Genomic DNA, 22,086 nt, shown 5'->3' with positions numbered 1-22,086 from the left:
GTCCCAGGTATTGAACCCCAGCGGTCAGGCTTGGTGGCAGGTGCCTTTATCTGCTGAGTCATCTTGCCAGCCCTGCTTTGTTTTGTTTGTTTGTTTTGTTTATTTATTATTTATTTATTTATTTGTAATATGTAAGTACACTGTAGCTGTCTTCAGACACTCCAGAAGAGGGAGTCAGATCATGTGGTTGCTGGGATTTGAACTCAGGACTTTTGGAAGAGCAGTCGGTGCTCTTAACCACTGAGCCATCTCACCAGCCCCCTGCTTTGTGTTTTTAAGGCAATGTTTTGTCCTTTTACCCAGACTCCTGGACTCAGATGATACCCCTGCCTTCTCTTCCCAAGTATTGAGAAGCCCCGAGTGTGAGGCAGTGGTTCTCAGTCCTCCTAATGCTGCAACCCTTTAATGCAGTTATCTCATGCTGTGGTGACTCCAACCTTAAAATGATTTTCTCGTTTGTTGTGGTGCCACACACCTTTAACCCCAGTACTTGGGAGGCAAGGCAGATGGATTTCAGAGTTCCATCTGGTCTACAGAGCGTGTTCCAGGACAGCCAGGAACAACAACAAAGTTATTTTGTTGCTACTTCATAAGTAGCATTTCAGCACTTTTATGAATCATGATGTAAATATCAATATTCAGGACATCTCATATGGGGCCCCCAAAGAGGTTGAGACCCACAGGCTGAGAACTGGTCTAAGGATTTTTAGATATATTGGCAACTATACATAGTATAATCTTCCATTTTGTAGATGGGAAATTATTTCTAGACACATGGGTCCCTCACTGCTGTCCAGTGTTACCACAGAGGAGAATGGGAAATAAGCCACCTGCTTTGGTCACAGAGGATCTGGGTTCAGTTCCCAGAACCTACAGAGCGGCTCACAACCATCCGTACCTCCTTTTCCAGGAGATCCAATGCCTTCTAACCTCTCTAGGTACAAAGTACACATGAGGTGCACATATATACAGGCACAGCACACAGAATTGAGGCCATGAGTCAGAAACAGAGAGCTTTTCTTTTCTTTCCTTTCCTTTTTTTTTTTTTTTTTTTGGTTTTTGGAGACAGGGTTTCTCTGTGTAGCCCTGGCTGTCCTGGAACTCACTCTGTAGACCAGGCTGGCCTTGAACTCAGAAATCGGCCTTCCTCTACCTCCGGAGTGCTGGGATTAAAGGGGTGCGCCACCACCACCTGGCTTCCTTTTCTTTTTCTGGAGCTGAGGAGCGAAGCCCAGGGCCTTGTGCTTGCTAGGCAAACCCTCTACCACTGAGCAAAATCCCCACACCCAGGGCAACTTTCCCTCTCTTTTCTTAAAGATTTATTTATCTATTACGTATACAGTATTGCGTCTGCACGCCAGAAGAGGGCACCAGATCCCATTACAGATGGCTGTGAGCTACCATGTGGTTACTGGGAATTGAACTCAGGACCTCTGGAAGAAGAGCCTTAACTAACAGCTGAGCCATCTTGCCAACCCCAGGCAACTTTTCTTAAGTTTGGCTTTCAACTGAAATATTCTTTTGCTCTCTCAGATTTGGAGGGAAGAGGTTTTAAATGTGAAATTATAGTGGACTTTGGTCTTGACAGTTCTCTGAAGGAAGAGGTTTTTTATGCACCAAAAGAGATGGCCTAGCAGAAAGGGGAAGTTGTAGATGCAGGAGGGAGGGGGGACATCAAGGAGGAAAACCTTGCTCTTTATCAGTTTCCACGGACATGAAGCAGAGCAGATGAGGTCAGATGCTGGTTGGAGGCAGCCCAGGGAGACACCCTGAGTTATCACTGCACTGCCATGGCTGGCTGCTCTCTCTCCCTTCGGCTGAGTAAGAGAGAGCAGGTACCTGCTGATTGAGAAGAGAGGACCTGGGTAACCTGAGATCTGAAAGCAGGAAACTGTCCTTTTAGACGGCAGCGGATCCACAGATGTTACAGACAGTGCCAAAGTTCCACTCAAATTTGAAGTTGGAAATTAAAAAAAATTAAATTATGATCATTATTTTACTTTATGTGTATGGGTGTTTTGCCTGAATGTACGTCTGTGGTCTATGTCTTCAGTGGGCTTTGGCGCCCCTGGAACTGGACGGTTATGAGCTGCTGTGTAGAGCTGGGAATTGAACTTAGGTCCTTTTGGAAGAGCAGCCAGAGCTCTTAAACCCAGAGCCATCTCTCTGGCCTTTGAAGTTGCAAATTTAAAGGAGGCCACCCAGACTATTCAGTGCATTTTAAAACCTAGCTGTTTTAGAAGAAGAGAAAGAAAAAAGGCAGGAAACCAGGCTTGGTGGCGCATGCCTTTAATCCCAGCACTTGGGAGGCAGAGGCAGGACGATTTCTGAGGCCAGCCTGGTCTACAGAGTGAGTTCCAGGACAGCCAGGGCTACACAGAGAAACCCTGCCTCGAAACCCCCCCCCCCAAAAAAAAAAAAAAAGGCAGGAGAGGAATTCAGCCTCAGCATTCAAAGGCGGCAGAGTTTCCGTCAGAGATGAGGAAAGGCCTCGAGGGCAGCCTGAGCACATCCCTGTGGTTTCTGCTACCCTGGTGAACCAGGCAGGAAGCTCATTTGAGTTTACTGCTTCAGTGAAGACTGGGGGTGTGGCTCGGTTGGTACAGTGCTTGCTTAGCTTGCACAGCCTACTCTGAGCTGGGTGTGGTGGCATCGGTTGCTTGTGAGCTGCCCGATGGTGTTGGTGCTGAGGACTGCGCCCAGATCCTGTGTGTACTGGGGTGGCAGTGGGGGAAGGGCAGTAGTTTCTCTTATCCACAGAGCCATCTCTTGAGCCCCTGACTCCACTCTATGTCTTTAAGGATCAGAATGAGTCCTCGGAGAGATGTGGACCCAGAAACAGAAAAAGAGACAGAAATAGAAAAAGGGCAAGCCTCCTCCAAACTTGACCTTGGAGCCTCTTCCTTCAGAGAACTGTCAAGGCCAAAGTCCGTCTGTTCATTGGGCTTTTATGGGTTCATTTATTTATTCTCTGGCACTGAGAGGCATCAGCCAGTTCCGTACCACTTTCCTGGCATTTCCCAGCAGCAGGCGTTGCGAAGTCCTAGGGAAGCCCTTGAGGGACATTCCCCCAAGTCCCTCCCACCCAGGGCTATTAACAGGTTGATTCCTGTAATGGGAGATACACAAGGATTCCCAAGAGTCACATATTCAGAAGGCACTGACATTCAGGGGTGGTTCCAAAGGTGACAAGCCTGAGCCACCTGAAGCTGCTTATTTACGTTCATATTTCTGGGATCTTCTCAGAAGTAATGACTGAAAAAATTCTGGGATCCCGGAACCTCAAACACACCACAGCACACAGCCTCCATTATAGATCTGTTGCACTTAAAAGAATTGTTGACCATTTTCTCCACCTTAGATGCCCACTGCTCTATCTGGAGGGGCTCCAGCCTGGCTCTACACATGGCTGTGTTTGCTATTCTAAATGACTCAGACACCATTTCCTTTGAGAGCCTCCATGATCTCTCTCTCTCTCTTCCTTCTCTATGCTTTGTTTTGTTGTTTGTTTGGTTGATTTTGTTTTTTCGAGACAGGGTTTCTCTGTGTAGCCCTGGCTGTCCTGGAACTCACTCTGTAGACCAGGCTTGGCCTCGAACTCAGAAATCCACCTGCCTCTGCCTCCTGAGGGCTGGATTAAAGGTGTGTGCCACTACTATTCCTGGCTCCTTCTCTCTGTTTTTATTAATTTTACTTGAGGCCTGGTCTCAGTGTGTATCCCTGGCTGACCTGGAGCTCACTCTGTAGACCAGGTTGGCTCCAATCAGGCTGTCTCTGCCTCCTGAGTTCTGGGATTAGAGGTTGTAGTGGTTATTCCTGGTTGTCAACTTGACTATATTTGGAATGACTACAATCCGGAATTGGAAGGCTCACCAGTGACCCTTATCTGGAGGCTTGGAGATCCTTTTCTGGATCTTGGTTTGAAGATCTTAAGCCATAGTGGCTATGGATTCCAGAAGATTGAATCTCCGAGTTTAAGGAACACACCTTTAATCTGGGCTACGCCTTTCATCTGGGATTAAAGGTGTGGTGGGACACACCTTTAATCTGGGCTACACCTTCTGCTGGAGACAATATAAGGACATTGGAAGAAGGGAGTCTAGCTCTTGCTCTTGCTCCTTCGCCTGCTTGCTGCGTGAGACTGAGTAACTGCTAGATCCTTGGACTTCCATTCACAGCTGCGACTGAACAATTGTTGGGAATTGGGCTGCCGACTGTAAGTCATCAATAAATTCCTTTACTATCTAGAGACTATCCATAAGTTCTATGACTCTAGAGAACCCTGACTAATACAGAAGTATGCATGCATCTCTGACTTGCACCCTTCCAGGGCTCCTAGAGCTTTGCTCTGTTGTATCCCATTATTTGGAAGTGAGAATTTATTACGACTACTACCAGTTTATAAAGTAATTGGGGACAGTGATTTCTCTGAAAGCACAGAGGGGCTGGGGAGATGGCTTCATGAGTGAGAGCACTTTCTACGAAAGCGGGAGGGTCTGAGCTCAAATCTCCATCCAGCAGCCATGCGAAAACTGGATATAGCTTTGTGTGTCTGTAAGTCCAGCTTTGGGGAGGGAAGTCAAACAGATCCCATGAACTCACTGGCCACCCAGCTGAGCCAGAACTATAAGCTTCAGGCTCAGCGAAGGAAGGTAGAGAAACAGAGAGCTTTGTCCATGGGACGAGTGGGGCGGGGGAACCTTACGGCAGCTGAGCTTCCAGGTCAGCTGAGCAAATGTGAATAGAATTTTGAAACACTAAACAGAAGCAAGGTGATATGGGTGTCTCAGGCGATGCAAAGCAGGCCAGCTCCCAAGAGGTCAGCAACAGATAGGCAGCAAAATAGTCAAATTCAGGGCAATGCCTAGGTCTCACCTGCAGGTGGCACTATGAAAACTCATAAAAGTCGCAGGTAGAAACCTTTTCTGTCCTCTAAAAGTTACGACCGCCCCCCCCCCCCCCCCCCGCAACAGCAACAAAGGTGGGGGTGCACAGAAGCGGGGGGGGGGCATGAGGGTCACAGCAGACACACTTCTGGTGACTAATTTACATTCAGATGTGGTTGAGTTGGTCAGCAATTCCTGTTACAGTTTTCACACACCATTTTAGTACAATTACTATTCCTTTCAAATATTATTTTCCAGATCTGATATATTTAGATGATTTTTTTTTGGTTTTTTGGTTTTTTGGTTTTTCGAGACAGGGTTTCTCTGTGTAGCCCTGGCTGTCCTGGAACTCACTTTGTAGACCAGGCTGGCCTCCAACTCAGAAATCCACCTGCCTCTGCCTCCCGAGTGCTGGGATCAAAGGCGTGTGCCACCACGCCCGGCTTAGATGTTTTTTTACACAGACACCCTCAGAGTATTTTTTTTTTTTAATTACAGTTACAGCTGAAACAGACATACGTAGTTTTTTGTTTGTTTCAGGAGCTGGAAAGATGGCTCAGTGATTAAGAGCACCGAATGCTCTTCCCAAGTTCGATTCCCAGCACCCACATGGCAGCTCACAACCGTCTGTAACTTCAAGAGCTGACGCCATCTCACATAGATATACATGCAGGTAAAACACCAGCGCATGTTGCCGGGCATGGTGGCGAATGCCTTTAATCCCAGCACTTGGGAGGCAGAGGCAGGCAGATTTCTGAGTTTGAGGACAGCCTGGTCTACAGAGAGAGTTCCAGGACAGCCAGGGCTATACAGAGAAACCCTGTCTTGAAAAACCAAAAAAAAAAAAAAAATAATAAATAAATAAATTAAAATAAAATAAAATAAAAACAAAAGCACTAGCGCATGTAAGATAAAAAGAAATTTTAAAAGTCCTTTCCACTGTCTACTGTTTTTCTGAGTTATCCATCACCCATTTCCTTAGCGCTAACTCTTACCACCACACAACAAAGCAGCCCCATTCTTACCTCCATTCATCTGCCTATCCACTTATTTCCTTCATAATGGGTGCCAAGAAGAAAACAAGGAAATGTGCAATTGTGTCTGTCCCAAAGCTCTGGACCAGGTAAATGAGGCCAGAAATACAATAGCGAATTTTATAAAAAATTATTTTAATTATGTGTATGCATTGGGAAGGTTATGGATGTGAGTATTGGTGTCCCAGGAAGACAGAGGCTTCACACAACCATGAAGGTAGAGGTACAGGAGGCTGTGAGCTGTCCTGTGTGGATGCTGCCAATCAAACTCAGGTCCTTTATAAGAGCAATACACACTCTTACCCATGGACTATCTGCCCAGCTCCCTGCCTCATTTTATTTCTGAGAAAGGGGCTGATGTAGCCCAGGTTGGCCTTAAACTTGCTGTGTAGTGGAGGATGACTGGGACTAACCCCCTGACCCCCTTCCTCTTCGTGCTTGAATTATGAGCGTGCACAACCAACCATACCTGGGTGTAGCAGGAATTTTGAAGAAAACACTGACTTGGGGGCCTAAATATAGGAGGAAAGACCAACTGAAGAGAGGAAATTGCATTAGCAAAGATATGGATGTTCAAAAGATATGGCACCTTCCGGAAACCACAATGGTTCGGTATTAAGGGAGTTGGTGCTAGCTGAGAACTGAGAGGGGCGTGTTCACAGGCAGCAGCTGATCCTTAAAAGCCTTGCAACAGCCTTTAAACATTATCTCGTAGATGATAAATATCTTAGTTCTAACTGGTTTTCCTTTCTGTACTCACAGTGATAAAGTGGTTTGGCGATGAGAATCAGGCTGTGGCCCAGCCCTGCTTCAGCACAGCACAGCACGCAGTGCCCCGAGCTTCTCCAACGGTCTCAACCCCAGACTGCATGCTTCTTCAGCCTAGACCCCTCACTTCCTCTTGGGCTAACCAGAGTCCCAACCTAAACCTCAGTCCCTTTGCGTTCTTTGGTTCTGGAAGAAGTTCCCGGTTGTGTGCTCCCAAAGCCACCAGCCCAGCCTGGGTCATATTTTTAGAACTATGTCTTTTACATTCTGTGTCAAACCCTAGGCAGAAAAATCCTTCTCACTGGAGGGGACAAACATAGGCACTTTTGGATCCTTCTACCTGCATGTCCTGGAGTGTTGCATCCTCCACTCAAAAGCCGGCAGGCACACCCTCACTTCCTCCCGCCACTTCCCTGTACCACCCCCAACCCAGAGACTTCCTTTTTCCTCTAATATCCTCTCTGACTGGTTGGCAGTACAATCTGCTCTAAGTATAATTGCAAACATTTGCCTAGATAGAAGAGGAGTTAAGGCTCAAGGTCTGATTGGAAGTGTGATCTTTTCTTGTTTATTGCTTGGAACAGGGTCTTATATTGTCTAGGCTGGCTTTGTATGTCCTATGTATCTGAGAGTGGATTTGAACTCCTGATTCTCTTGACTCTACCATTGGAGTGTCGGGATTATAGGTGTGTACCACCACACCTGGTAATAATTTATTATTTATTATTACTATTATTTTATTTTATGTGTATATGTGGTTTGTCTGCATGTATGTGTGTGTAATTCGTGCATGCTCGGTGCTCCGGGAGGCCAAAGAGGGTGTTAGATTCTCTATAACTTGAGTTAGAGAACAGTGAACCACAGGTGGGTGCTGAGAATTGAGCCCAGGTCCTCTGAAAGAGCAGAGTGTGATCTTAACCTTTCTGTCATCTCTCCAGGCTCTGTTTTTTATTGTTTTAATTTTGAATATGTGCATGTTTGTGTGTATGTGTCTCTCTGAGTGTGAGTGGGTAGGTATGTGTGCATGTGCGTGTGTGTATAGGTGTGTGTGTGAGAGAGAGAGAGAGGAGAGAGAGGGAGAGAGAGAGCGCAGAGGTGCTCTCAGAGATCAAAGGCATTGGATCTTCCTAGGGTTGGAATCACAGGTGGCTGTGAGCTGCCTAATGTGAGTGGTGGGAACCAAACTCAGGTTCTCCACGGGAACAGTGCACATTCTCAACTGCTGAGCTCTTTCTCTGGTCCTGTTTATTTATTTTGATACAGGGCCTCTCTATGTAGCTCTGATGATCCTGTGACTATGTTTATATTTATTTTACACACACACACACACACACACACACACACACACACACACACACACACACACACACACACACAGAGTTTTATATAGTCCTGATTGGTCTCCAATTTGATAGCAGAGGATGACCTTGAACTCTTGATCTTCCTGCCTTGACTTCCATGGAAGCACAGCTACTATGCCCCATAAGTAGACGTGTGATGTCACTTCAGTTTCTTCCCACTTAATCCCCGTGGTAGAGCTAGGACCCAGGGTCTTACACTTGCGTGTCAGCTGCTCTGCCGCTGGGCGGAACCCTCTCCTGTTCTGCCTCCCACATTCCCACGTTCCCTTCTACAAACACTTGGACTCTAAGTCTGAATGGTGATGCTGCTTTACAAATGACATCATTTTACTCCTTCCCCAGTACTCAGTATTTGGGATCCATCAATGGACGCGAGGATGTGGTGACAGGACACGCCTTTAATCCCAGCACTCGGGAGGCAGAGGCAGGCAGATTTCTGAGTTTGAGGCCAGCCTGGTCTACAGAGTGAGTTCCAGGACAGCCAGGGCTACACAGAGAAACCCTGTCTCAGAAAAAGAAAAAGATTTATTTATTTACATACACACACACACACATATGTACTTTTCTGTATGTATATCTACACACCAGAAGAGCTGACATATGGGTGTTGGGAATTGAACTCAGGACCTTTGGGAGAGCAATGAGTGCTCTTAACCACTGAGCCAACTCTCCAGCCCTAATTCCTACTCCTTCATTTCTGTTCCCCCCATCCACTACTCTAGAATATAGTGGGGGAAGAAAACTCAAGTTTTAGAGCAAGGTATGACTGGGTTAATTTTGGGCATATTTAATATTTTGTATTCCTTATTAACATCTTTTCCTTAAAATGTTTTTGTTTTGTTCTTAGTGACAGGGTCTTGCCATACAGCTCAGGATAGACTCAAATCCCCTTTAAAATTATTTTTCACTTTATTTGTATGAGTGCTTTGCCTACAAGGATGTATGTGTACCATATGTGTGTGTGGTGTCAGAAAGTGACCTTGGATTCCCAAGAACTGGAGTTATAGATGATCGTTAGTGCCATGAAGATGCTGGGAATGAAGCCTGGGTCTTTCTCAAGTGCTCTTAACCACTGAGCCATCTCTCCAGTTTTACAGCCTCAAAAGTCTTAATCCTCTTGCCTCAGAACTCCTGGTGAAGGGCTAACAGGTGGTAGGTCACGAGATCTGTCTTCTCACTGTCTGTATCTAAGAATGAAATGAAGGCATTAGCTGTCCTATGGAGTTGCTGTGACTCTGGTATTTGGATGGTATATTGTCATTTCCTACAGATATCTACTTCCCAGGCTTTAAGGTTGCACATCACTTGACACTGAAACCTAAGATGAGCACCCTGGCTTCACCTCTCATTATTCCACCACCAAATGACAGCCCCCCCCCTATTTTTTAGATAGGGTTTCTCTGTGCCATCCTGGCTGTCCTGGAACTCACTCTGTAGACCAGGCTGGCCTTGAACTCAGAAATTCAGAAATCCACCTGCCTTGCCTCCCAAGTGCTGGGATTACAGGCATGCACCACCTCTGCCGGGCAGCTCTCCCTTTTGTAACTGGTCATTCTAATATGTAGGTCCCTGGTACTTAGGGCCAGCGTTCTTCTCTTTGAAACTAAGTAGCTCTATCTAAATCGCAAACTGCTGGAGTCATTGGCTTCATCTTTTGCTCTGAAAGGCATTTTCAATTGCAAATGATGTTCAGTAAACACTTGTCGAAAGAACAATTCACTTGCCTTATTTTAGTGGACTCATTATTGTAGCAGAGGCTTGGGTATTCTTAACTGTATTTTGTTGGCTTCTAGAGAACACATTGACATTGGCTGTGTTCTTGCTCTCCTATAATTGAAAAGAGCTTTTGGAACTGAGAGGTACTTCTCCAAGCTTCATCTACTACTCCCCCAAAACCGGCAGCCCCGCACAGGAACCTATCTATGCACTTTGCATCGCACAGAACACGACTTTCTCACGCCTCCATCCATCTCTCTGTTCTGTGCCATTCCGTTTGTTGGCTAAGCGCTTACCCTGGCTCCTGTGCTGTGGAACTCCTACTCGCCCTCCAGTACTCAGTTCCACATCACCTTCTTTGTTAAGTCTTTTATACAGTGGGCTGAGGAACAGAGCCAGCCTTTCTCTATCTTTTTGGCTTCCTCAGCATTCCCCCAAAGAGCTATGTGTAAGTGTTATAGCTGTGTGTGTATGTGTGTGTGTGTGTGTGTGTGTGTGTGTGTGTGTGTGCGCGCGCGCGCGCGCGCGCATGAGGGTGTGTGCAGGTGAATGCTAGTGCTATCAGAGGCCAGCGGCACTAAGTCTCCTGGAACTGGGGTTACAGACAGTTGTGAGCCATCTGGTGTGGGTGCAGGTCCTCTGGAAGAGCAGCAAGCAGTTTTTGACCTGAGAGGTCTCTCCAGCCAAGACATTACTTGTTTACTCTTCTGCTGCTTCTCTCGATTTAACCTCTTGAAGGCCAGGATCTCTGCTCGTTGTTTCATCTTCTTTACCCAGCACAGTGCTTACTTACACTGGGTATGTGGTTCACTGCGTGAACAGACTAATCAAACAATTCATCGAATACTGCAGGTTGCACGAACCAGATCCCCAAACGTTTCTAGAACTGGTCCTCTATTTGGGTTGAGCCATCCTGAGATCTCTCCCCGCTCCTCGGTGCCTCTTTGCTTTGTTTTGGTAGAAAGGACGTGATTAGAGTGTGGAAAGCGCCGTTCCTCTAGAGCAGAGCTGTAATTCACTTGCTCCGGCACGTAGAGGGTTACAACGGCCCAGGGGCGGAGCCGAGTCCGTGCCACCTGCTGCGGGCCGAGCTGACGCATGCGCGAAGCCCCCCTCTAGGCTACCTGCCGGGCGGAGCGGAGGAGGAGCGCTTGCGCTCTGGGCCTTTTCCGCCGGGGGAAGTCTCGCGGGGGCGGGGCGCGGCGGGGCGGGGCCGCGTGGGGAAGTTCTCGCGGGACCCTGGCGAGGAGCGGAAGCTAGGTTGCTCTGTTGCTTCTGCGATCGGGCGGCGGCGGCGGCGAGAGCGAGCGGGGCTGCGGCCGGGACGGCGGTCGGGGCAGCGGGCGCCGCAGTCAGGGAGCAGCAGCGAGGTTGGCGGCTGCGGGCGGCAGCGCAGGGCGGGCCGGGCCGGGTGACGGAGTGGACGGCGCGTCACGGTGAGTGCAGGGGAGCGGGCGGGAAGTGAGCGGGAGCTCCGTGGTCCCCGCGCCGCGCGGCGGCGAGCGGCTCGGGCCCGGGCTGCTCGGGGCTGCCGGGGAGGGCCGCTCGCGGGCCGGGGAAGGCTGGGACCCGAGCGCAGCGGCTGCGCAGCCGTCTCCTCGTTTCCCCTTTTGGGGCGCTTCCTTCCTGGTGCCGGTCTTCCTCCCGCTGGGGGCAGAGACCCGGCCCGCCGGGGAGGTCTGGTGTGGCGGCCGTCCGGCTGGACGCTGGGGAGCCCGGAGCAGCCGAGAGGCGCAGGCTGCTGCTCTGAGTCAGGCTGACTGAGCCCGGGAGGCGGGGGATTCGGTGCCCGCAGCTAACGTGGTGATTGATGCTCCTTTGACCTGCAAGGCCACCACGTCACCGCCTCTTGGCATCTTGCGGTGGAATTGTGTGCGGGAATCCACCGTGACTTAGAATGATTGTTACCCGGACCCGCCGACGGGTCTTTGTGAGAGTTGGGCGCTTCTCTTTTTAGAAGGACTTGAGGGGGAAAAAATACTTGTTGGGGGGTGGGGGGGAAGCAGCAGCAGCAGCGGATAGGAATGCTGGAAGGAAGGAATTTTGGGGAGAGAGCCCCGTTGGTTCCTGCAACACTCTTAGGTCGTGTGGGTTGGTAAGAAAGGGATTTTAGGCTGTGTTCAAAAGCTATAGCAGTGCAGTTTGCCGGGTAGCCGAAGCGCGTTCAACGTCATCTTTCGGTGCTGTTGACACTCAGAAAGAGGCTAGAGAAACTGGGTTTTGTTGTTGTTGTTTTTTTGTTTTGTTTTTTGTTTTTGACTTCTTCACCTCTCTTTCACTTTTCCGTTTTTGCCTTCTGTCTCCATTCTACGCTACTAGGGACACGAAAAGCATCTGTAGCGCCAGTCATTGGTCCCTCCGCCCCCTTTAAAAAAAAATCTACTTCCCCTTCTTGCTGTTCCTCCGTTATAATTTTCAAGTTTCTGCTGGTTTGGGCACTGTTCATTTTCTCCGTCGTTCTAAGATCCCCTTTTCTTTTGGAGGGAGATACCTTCCCTGTTTGCATTCCTTTTTTAACGTCCACTGTATTCATCAGGCAGCCAGGAGGGCTACTTGGGAGCCAGGGGGGCGGGGGCGGGTGGTGGTGTTGGTGGTAGGGGGCTGTTTAAGTTCTCCCCCTGGGAACTAGGAAACTCAAAGGACTGAATTCATCCCTAAGTAAGTGATAGTGACCAGTTCACAAGTGGATTTTGCCTGTTTGCTTGTGTTACTTGTATTTTGGTGTTTTTTTTTTTTCACAGATCATGGTTTGTTCGTAGTATTTTCCTTCTTGCTCCCTCCTGTTTCCCCTCACTGTTAGTAAGGGAGATTGAGTCAGTTTGGGAGCTGAAAGACTCCTTTTTAAGGTTTTAGTGAGGTTAACTATTGTTAAGTGAGAAATCACCCATGGGAGTTTGTGAAGTAAGATAGCTTGAAATAGAAGAGAACTTTGATATTTGTGAATTAAAGCCTACCTACCTACCCTAACAAATGATTTAGTCCTAATCAGGCTTTTAAAAGTGATTTTTAAGTTTTTTACATTCTTGAGTGTATTTACCTGCGCGTGCGCGCGGGCGTGTGTGTGTGTGTGTGTGTGTGTGTGTACATGCCTGGTGCCCTCAGATGCTAAAGGAGGACCAATACCCCTTGAACAGGAGTTACAGAGGGTTGTGAGCAGCCATATTCTTCTCTCTGGCCCGATAGTTGGTTTTAAGCACCGTTTGCTGTGTTACTGAGGTTTTTTCATGATTTCCACTATGTCGCGTGTGTACAGCAGCCCTTAGAGAATTATGGAGTGTTAGACTTCAGAGATGGCAAAACAGAGCTGCCACTCTCCCGACAGGCAGCACTGAGAGGTAGTTAGTTACCTGCTGATTGGCCATGGTTACTGAGATTTATTGTTTTGTGATTGTCAAAGTTGATTTTCCCCTGAGTTGTGCCAAGTCTAATGTGCATCATTTTCTTTGTTCAGACATAGTGCATTATCTGAAATGCAAATTTTAAAATTTGCTTAGTGTTTCCTCATTTTAACAGTGATTCTTAAAATTTGTATGTATAAACATAACCTGCCAATTAAAAAAAATTTTATGGGCTCTCCGGAGAGATGGCTCATTGGTTAAGAGCACTGACTGTTCTTCCAGAGGTCCTGAGTTCAGTTCCCAGCAACCATATGGTGACTCACAACCATTTGTAATGGGATCTGACACCCTCTTCTGGTCTGTCTGAAGACAGCTACAGTGTACTCATACACATATAATAAATAATTCTTTTTAAAAAATTTTATTCAATTTTTTTGAGACAAGGTCTTGATGTATTGTCCAAGTTGGTCTCAAATTATTTCTCTATTGATTTTTGAGGCAGGGTCAGTGTCTCTCTGTTTAGTCCTGGCTTTCTTAGAACTCTATCTGTAGACTAACTAGGCTGGCCTTAAACTCACAGACATTCTCCTGCCTCTGCTTTCTGTTGAAGTGTTGGGATGAAGGTGTGCGCCACCATTGGCCCTGGTTTTGCTTTGAGCCATTCTGCTTCAGCCCCACCCCAGTGCTTCTGCTGCCACTTGGGAGGGGACACTGTCACAGCTAGGTGGTGGCAGAACTCAGGCAAGATTGCAGAATGTGAACGGAAGGACTCAAAATAGCTGCAAGAAGTCCCTAAACCTGACCAGATTCACTAGGCCCTGCCTGTCAGACTAAGCAATGAGAGCTGAGTCCCTCCAGGTATGAAGGAGACTCTCAGACCAACAAAACTGCAGAGACTGTCCAAGCTGCCTGGAAGAGGCTTAGGCCAGTCACTTTGAAAAGACACTCTCCAACCTGTTGTGCTGCCTGCAGGCTGTGCAGTGAGCTCCAGGTTTCCCAGCTTCTGTGAGCTGACATGACACTCTTTCTGGGGTGGAATTTGGTTGATGCAGCTGTCTTTGAGTCATTTCTGCTCCTGAAAGCAACCCCTCACCCACATTCCTGTAACTCTCCAATAAAACTTACTGGCTCACCAAGTTGGACTTTGGTGGCTCCTAGCTGGGTTGAGTAGATGAATGTGGTGTGTCTCTCCACAAGAAGTAGGAACCCAACAATAAATTAGTCCCTGAATGGACTGGTTTAAAAATAGAGTTGCGGGCTGGAGAGGTGGCTCAGGGGTTAAGAGCACTGACTGCTCTTACAGAGATCCTGAGTTCAGTTCCCAGCAACCACATGGTGGCTCACAACCATCTGTACTGAAATCTGATGCCCTCTTCTGGTGTGTCTGAAGACAGCTACAGTGTACTTACGTATAATAAATAAATAAATCTTTTAAAAAAAATAGAATTGCATACAAATACTTGGATTTAGTTTGTCGTCGTCGTCCCCCCCGCCCCCTCGGAGAAATTAAACTAGAACCCTATTCACGATGGTCAAGCTTGTATTCTACTGCGCATCCCGTTCCTGTAGCAGTGGCTGTGTTTCATTCTAGTGCTGAGCGTGATCTTGGGACCTTGCACATGGTAGATAAACTAGATACCACTGTGCTATACACCTCAAGCCCATGCTCATTTTTTTTTTTTTTGGCTCTGTCTATTAGTTTATCTTTTATAACCAGGCTAGTTTCAACCTCATGTAGTTGTGTGTGAGACCTTGAATTTCTGATCCTTTTGCTTCTACCTCCCGAAGTGCTGGGATTGCAGATGAACCACCACACCCTGTTTACATAATGCCAGGGATCCAAATCAGAGCTTTGTGCATGCTAGGCAAGCACTCCACCAGCCGGGCAGCATTTCCAGCCCCCATAATTAGTCCTTATGTATGTAAAGTAGCATTAAGGCTGTCAGGTGGGGTGACTTAACTTTAAAACATGTCTGTCTGTCTGGTGCTATGCTGGAATGAAGCTAGCGCAGAGAGCATGCTAAGGAATACTTTACCACTCTTCATTAAAACTTGCTGTGCCTGAAACTCTAGACTGAGCCTGACCTCTCTGTTGCTGAGATTATAGGCATACACCTTCACATCTTGAACCCAGGGCCTTCAGTATGACAGGCAAGGGCTTTACTGAGGAGTGTCGTCAGCAGCTCCAGGCTCAGCCCCAGGTTGTAATTAGTAGGGTTGTTAATGTTTCTGTCATAAGAGTTCTTCTGAGTTCGTATATGTGGGCACCAGTTCCAGATTTACTGTCACATGTAGACTTAAGAGTTGGAGAGGGACCGTTGATACCAGGTAGCATCCTAACCATCAAGGTGGCTTACTAGGTAGGTGCTGTCAGCTTTTTTTCCCATTTGAGCTGTTGCTAGGATTTGGAAAATGTAAGTTGCTTTTCTGGCCTCACCTTTTATTTATTTTTATTTTTTTGCAAATGCTAAAGAAATAGTTGACTCTGAGCCTTATACCAAAGTATCTATAAGGTCTTTGGTTTGTGATCTCAATATAAAGTCTTAGGGTTTCCATTGCTGTAAAGAGACACCATGACTAAGGCAACTTTTATAAAGAACAATCTTAATTAGGGCTGGCTTACAGGTTCAGAGGTTCAGTCCATTATCATCATGGCAGGAAACATGGCAGTGTCCAGGCAGGCATGATGCTGGAGGTGCTGAGAATCTACATCTTCATCTGAACGTAAATAGAAGACAGGTTTCTAGGAGGCTAGGTGAAGGGTCTCAAGGCCCACCCCCTAGGTGACATACTTCCTTCAACAAGGCCACACCCACTCTAACAAGGCCACACCTCCTAATAGTGCCACTCCCTGGGCCAAGCGTCTTCAAACCACCACATGAGTAATACCTGCTGAGGGTGCTACACAGGAAGTAATAGTATTCTGTTATATGCTAGCAGAGAGGACAATCACTAGCATACATTTATGTGTTGTGTTGGTTTACAGGAACTGGATGAAGACCTAGAGTTATATTGTTGTCTTTGAAAAGCAGGAGTCAATAAAACTCAAAGACTGTCATTGTCAAAATACAGTGTAGCAGAATGCCATGCATTTTATGTCAATCAGAACCTGAGACAGACACCTGCAGCACAGCTGTACAGGGGTAGAAAAACCCCACATTCAGGCTCGGGATGAGGCTTAGTACTTACCCTGTTTGCTAAGTGCTTAAGAGCCCTAGACTGGATCCCTACATTAGTTAAACAGGGTGTGGTGCTGCACACCTGTAATCCCAGCACTAGGGAGGTCATCCTGTGCTACGTAGAGTTGGAAGCCAGCCTGGGCTACAGGAGATGCTGTCTCTCGCCAGACGTGGTGGCAGACACCTTTAACCCCAGCACTCAGGAGGCAGAGGCAGGTGGATTTCTGAGGCCAGCCTGGTCTACAAAGTGAGTTTCAGGCCAGCCAGGGCTACACAGAGAAACCCTGTCTCAGAAAGAGAGAGAGAGAGAGAGAGAGAGAGAGAGAGAGAGAGAGAGAGAGAGAAGCTGTCTCAACACAAATACAGGCGAGGTAGTTTTCAGTATCTGGCACCACATTCAACTCATTTTTGCAGGTCCTGCCTGAGTAGTCTTTTTAACAGTAAGCACTGTGATTTATTACCTGTAATCGTAGCACCTGAGCGGATACGGCCAGGGGATCCACCTGAATTTAGGGCCAGCACAAAGAGTTTGTCTTAAAAAACAAAATGCAGATGTCTGAAGTAGTGAAAGGTGAAACTGTCTAAGTAATCAGTCACATGCAGAAAATCAAAGCAGAGGCTATAGAGATAGCTCAGCAAGTAAGAGTGCCAGCTGATGCTGGGTGTGGTGGCTCACACCTTTAATCCCAGCACTTGGGAGGCAGAGGCAGGCAGATTTCTGAGTTCAAGGCCAGCCTGGTCTACCGAATGAGTTCCAGGATAGCCAGTGCTACACAGAGAAACCCTGTCTCGAAAAACCAAACCAAACCAAACAAAAAGTGCCTGCTGCCAAGCCTGGGACCTGGGTTCTCTCCCAAGAACCTACTTGGTTTGAATTGAGGACTGACTCCTAAAAGCTGTCCTCTGACCTCCATGTGTAGGTGGGAATATGTGTACAAACACACAAATAGATAAATGTGAGAAAACGAAATACTTCCATGTATGTGGCATATAAAAATTAACATTTCACTTGGAAAACCTGAATGGATTAGATTATCTACAACAAAGGAATTCCAATCTTCCATTAAAGATGGCAACAAAAATCCTAATGCTATACACATTTTGTTTTTCTTTTTGGTTTTTCGAGACGGGTTTCTCTCTGTAGCTCTTGCTGTCCTTGAATTTACTCTGTGTACAACATTATTAAAGGAAGAATCTGAAGGTAAACATGTGTACAGTGATTCTCTCTCTCTCTCTGTGTCTCTGTCTCTCTCTCACACACACCCCCCGTCTGGTGGCTGAGCTAGGGCACCACTTTCCCACTGACAATCACTCTAGCTGTGCTCCTCAGGAAGATGAAGTGACAGAGCACACTAACGGTACTCAGTGAGAACACCTCTGAGCCATGTAGCACACCGCTCTAGAGCCCATCACATATGTAAAGTCTAAGAAAATAGTTTTTTTTTTTTTTTAAAGATTTATTTATTTATTATATGTAAGTACACTGTAGCTGTCTTCAGATACACCAGAAGAGGGCATCAGATCTCATTACGGGTGGTTGTGAGCCACCATGTGGTTGCTGGGATTTGAACTTCAGACCTTCGGAAGAGCAGTCGGGTGCTCTTACCCACTGAGCCATCTCACCAGCCCGAAAATAGTTTTAATTGTTGAAGTGATAGGGGAATTAGTAGCCTAAAGGAATTTATAAGATTGTATTCTTGTTTAACTTCTCATATTCTCATTCTTTGCCTCCCTCTCCCCTCTCCTCTCTTCCACCCTCCCTCTCCCCCATGGAATTAGACCAGTGCAGCTTAAAGTTGAGCCTTTATGGTGTGGGAAGACAGGAGAAATGCCATTCATTCAAATACTCTATCTGTTACCACTTATACTGAGTAAGCCCTTTAAACCAGACCCAGTTTTCTGACTAGAAAAGTGTGTTAATAGCTACCTTCTAAGATACACTGAGCATTAAATCATATATGCATATCACACACATATATGTATTTGTCAGTCTTCCCAGGTGTGTGTGTATGTATAACTGGAAGTTTAAAAAAAAAAAGAAATGCAAATCAAAGCAAAGAGCTCTCAGGGATGGGGAGATGGTAGGAGGTTAAGAACACTCATTAATTCTTCCAGGAGACTTGTGTGTGGATCCCAGCATTTATGTAAGATATCTTATGGATCTAACAGCCTCTTCTGGTCTCCTAGGGCACCAGGCATGCACGTGGTGCCCAGATGCACAATGCACTCATGGCACCCAGATACATTTGAGTTTTTTAGAAAATTATAGCTATCAAAAGTAACTACAGAAAATTATATTGAGGTACTGGGGTGCACCTTTGTATTTAATACTTTTATACTTGCTAGGATTTTTTTTCTTCGTTTCTTCTCTTGAGAGGTGGCACCGCATAGACTAACTAAGGGGTGACCGTGAAGAACAAGCCATGGTGTAGTGTTTTGGGGATGATAGTCTTGAGATTTTGCTAAAGGACTTCCTACCAGGTGACCTCTTTCCCCTTGGCAACCCTCTTGCTACCCTGCCTGAATATTCCCAGGTTTGCTGCCTAACCTATTTGCAGTTATACTTGATTAATGCCCCACATGTTAACTTTAGAACAAACGAATAATAGTCACCCTTGCCCCTCAAATGAGCTGCTAATGTGGTGATAATTATCCAAGAGAGGTGCCACTATAAATAATCTGCTCCCATTCTGCCAGGGCCCTTGTCTACCTTTGTTTAGTTTGTTTGAGAACTGTGTCTGCAAAGAAGATTAGGGCTTCATTTTCCCTTGCAAAGGTGAGGTTATGCCCCTGCTCATGACCACACTGTCCCAGTCCAGTGTCACTGGATACACCATGGAGAAGTAGCAGAGTTGTCCACTACTGCTTCCTCCGTGTGGGACTCTCCTGACTGAGGAAAGCATTTGTGTGAGGGGAACAGGATACAGCTGGGGTCTGACTGTCCGGCACCAGCCTGTATTTACCTGTCCCCAGAGAACATACTTGGGGTGGGGGACTTGATAGTATGTACTTGTCTCAGCACTCCAGGGATGAACCAGGAGGATCACCTCAAATTCTAGGGCAGTCTGGTGTACTTATACGGAGTTCTAGGCTACCTGAAACTACATTGTGAAACCCATCCCACCTCCAGATTCGCTGAAACAGATTCCTTTTCAATATAAATGAGAACTTAAGCCATGCTCTTGTGCTGGGTAAAAATAAGGTATAGGCAGGCTGTTCCTGGATGTTAAACCCAGGCCATGTATCTGAAGGACTAGGCAGACCCTAGATATTGGGTATCTTGTGCAAGAGTGGATTCCTACCACCACCCCCTCCAGCAAAGACCGCTGAGCTGTCTTTCTCTGTGACCAGATGACAAGTTGGGCGTGAATGGAGCTGGTGCTCATTGTATCGCAGTCAGTGGAATTAAAAAGGTTCCAGGCTTGCTCTCTCATCACTTCATGAGAACAGATCAAGGTTTAGTTTCAATAAAGAGTAGAGTTGCTGGAGACCCAAGTCCTGCGTGGATTCTGACAGGGAGTGGGAGCAATCTTGGTTCTCAGGGCAGCAGCTGGTGGCGAGGGACGGGAAGGAGTGGCCCCACCTTTAGGGGGCCTGTCTTTAAGTGGACTGCAGGAACTGCCTTGGGTGCCGGAGATGTGTGAAGGGCTGCTGGAGGAAAGGCTGAGACTGACTGAAGGAGGCTCTCACCGGCTCCTGAGTTTACACCCTGCGGGAAGGAAGAGGAAGTGTATTCTGGCATATCGTAAAGCAGCTGATGCTATTGGCTGCTGGACCTGTCAGTCGCCTGGGGCTGAGATTGAAAAGAGGAAGGAGAGCTGTTGCCTGGAAGGGAGGAGGAGGGGGCTGAGCTCTGCGGAGCCAGGGGGCGTGGGGGCTGGGAGTATAGGCCAATTGGCAGGGCGGGGCTGCCTTCGATCTGGCCACTTCTCTTAATCATCACTCTTCTGATCCAGGGTGGCATTGTGTGTCCCAGTGTGCAAGAATAGCCCCAGAAGAGGAAAGGCTGAGCCCAGAGCTCTTCAGCAGGGAAGATTCCCTTCCCCCCTGCTTCAGGCTGCTGAGCACTGAGCGGCGCTCAGAATGGAAGCCATCGCCAAATATGACTTCAAAGCTACTGCTGACGATGAGCTGAGCTTCAAAAGGGGGGACATCCTTAAGGTAAGAGCTCCTGTGGTTGCTTCTCACGCTTGGCTGCCTTCCCTCACTGTGGTAACACAAAGGAGCTGCGCTTGCTCCTCTGTCAGTGCAGACTTTCAGCGTTTGTCACCGGGTCTGACTGGGTAGCTTGCAGTAGCTGCTGAGTGGGTTATTAAATGTGACATAAGAGAGTCGCTGTGATGTGTTGTCCTTAACTGCCTTTGTGTGAATGTCTATTTTTCTGTTAATTCAGAAAAGTCAAAGGAAAGGGATTTGAGTCGCAAGCTTACCTTGTGAAGTTGAATTAAAAATACAAACATGGGATTTTTAAAAATCCTAAATGTGATTTTTTTTTTCTTTTTATGTAAAAGCATTCCTCTAATCTTAAAACTGCATAGTCAGAAGACTGCATTTTGTGGCAGGATCCTAGTGGGTTAGAAGCTGCTTAGAGAGGTTGGGAGTATATATATATATATATGCCCAAACTCACCGAAGAGTTCAGCAGCTTATTTCTGGGGGGAAAAAAAACCTACTAGAATTCTACATCATAGTGTTTAACTTGCCCTTATACACATCAGATTTTGGCTTTCTTTAGAGGAGCTAGAGCAATTACTGCACATTAAAATCTTAACTGCATAAAAAATTGATCCAGTTTAGAAGTGAGTCCCAGTTGCAGCGTATTGAGCCCTGCTCCGACAGGAGCGTTGGCTCCCCACTTGCACATGGTGATTTACTCAACTGGCTGGGCAGCTCGCCCTTCCGGATGACGGTTTCCTTTCTAGGGTGAGCATTGTCCACGTATGTGAATTTAAGTGAAGAAAAACTTAGTGGGCGCTGCCTGTGTCTGTTTTGCTGTCCTCCCTCTGAGCCTCAGTCGAGATTTGCCAGCTGTTTGCTACCCCTGAGTGACACTCTTCTATTTATGGAGGAAGAAAGTGAAAAAAAACATGATTGAGGAAGAAGTATAAAGACTCATGTGAACCTATCAATAGTTAACGTTTGCCCTCAGAGCTCAAAGTGATGGAGTGTTGTGTGACAAAGCTTTCCCCAGGAGCTGCAACACATGGCCACTCAGCCCAGATAGGAAGCTCACAACAGACTTAAAAGTATGGACACCATAAAGTTGAACTTGGTGAGCCAGTGGGTTTTATTGGAGTGAGTTACAGGAATGTGGGTGAGGGGTTACTTACAGGAGCAGAAATGATTCAAAGACAGCTGTGTCATCAGGTCCCACCCCAGCATGGGTGACAGCTCACAACAGCTGGGAAACCTGGAGCTCACTGCACAGCCTGCAGGCAGCGCAACAGGTTGGAGAGTGTCTTTTCCAAGTGACTCTGGCCTAAACCTCTTCCAGGCAACGGGTCTGGACTCAACCTTTTTCCAGCTCTTCTTCCTTGTGCCTTGTCTTGACAGCTCTCTCTGAGAAGCAGACGTTGAGCTTCTTTTTCTTACTTTGCCAGGGAGGGCCTAGTGCATCTGGTCAGTTTCAGGGACTTCCTGCAGCTATTTTGAGTTGTTTACTTTCTTGTCTAAAGAGCTTCTGTGCTGGATGGGATGTTTCATTCTCAGAGGAACTTTTCACACATTTCTCATCCCAGGCAATGGGCTTTAAATTAAAACTGTTACACATCAGGGAGCTTGGCTTTGACGTTCCTTCCCCCTGT

The 22,086-nt window shown here is 47.0% G+C and overlaps 1 protein-coding gene across 3 annotated transcripts in view; it reads left to right on the top strand.

Annotated features, from left to right (window-relative positions):
* The first annotated feature begins 10,997 nt into the window (after nucleotides 1-10,997).
* Grb2 (growth factor receptor bound protein 2) overlaps nucleotides 10,998-22,086 on the top strand; it is a 64,553-nt gene continuing 53,464 nt past the window's right edge. Inside the window, exons 1-2 of one of the 3 annotated variants that reach the window (NM_008163.4) lie at nucleotides 10,998-11,201; nucleotides 20,239-20,443. In NM_008163.4, coding sequence (NP_032189.1) covers nucleotides 20,366-20,443 — 78 coding nt within the window. In that variant the 5' untranslated portion in view covers nucleotides 10,998-11,201; nucleotides 20,239-20,365. Of the gene's footprint in view, nucleotides 11,202-19,666; nucleotides 19,696-20,060; nucleotides 20,444-22,086 lie in introns of those variants that run through there. The other 2 variants (NM_001313936.1, NM_001313937.1) reach the window with 2 other exon arrangements.

This window comes from Mus musculus, chromosome 11, assembly GCF_000001635.26.
Source record: "Mus musculus strain C57BL/6J chromosome 11, GRCm38.p6 C57BL/6J".
Classification (NCBI taxonomy): domain Eukaryota; kingdom Metazoa; phylum Chordata; class Mammalia; order Rodentia; family Muridae; genus Mus; species Mus musculus.
The sequence above is the reverse complement of the archived record's forward strand: the minus strand, read 5'-3'. Positions and strand labels throughout refer to the sequence as shown.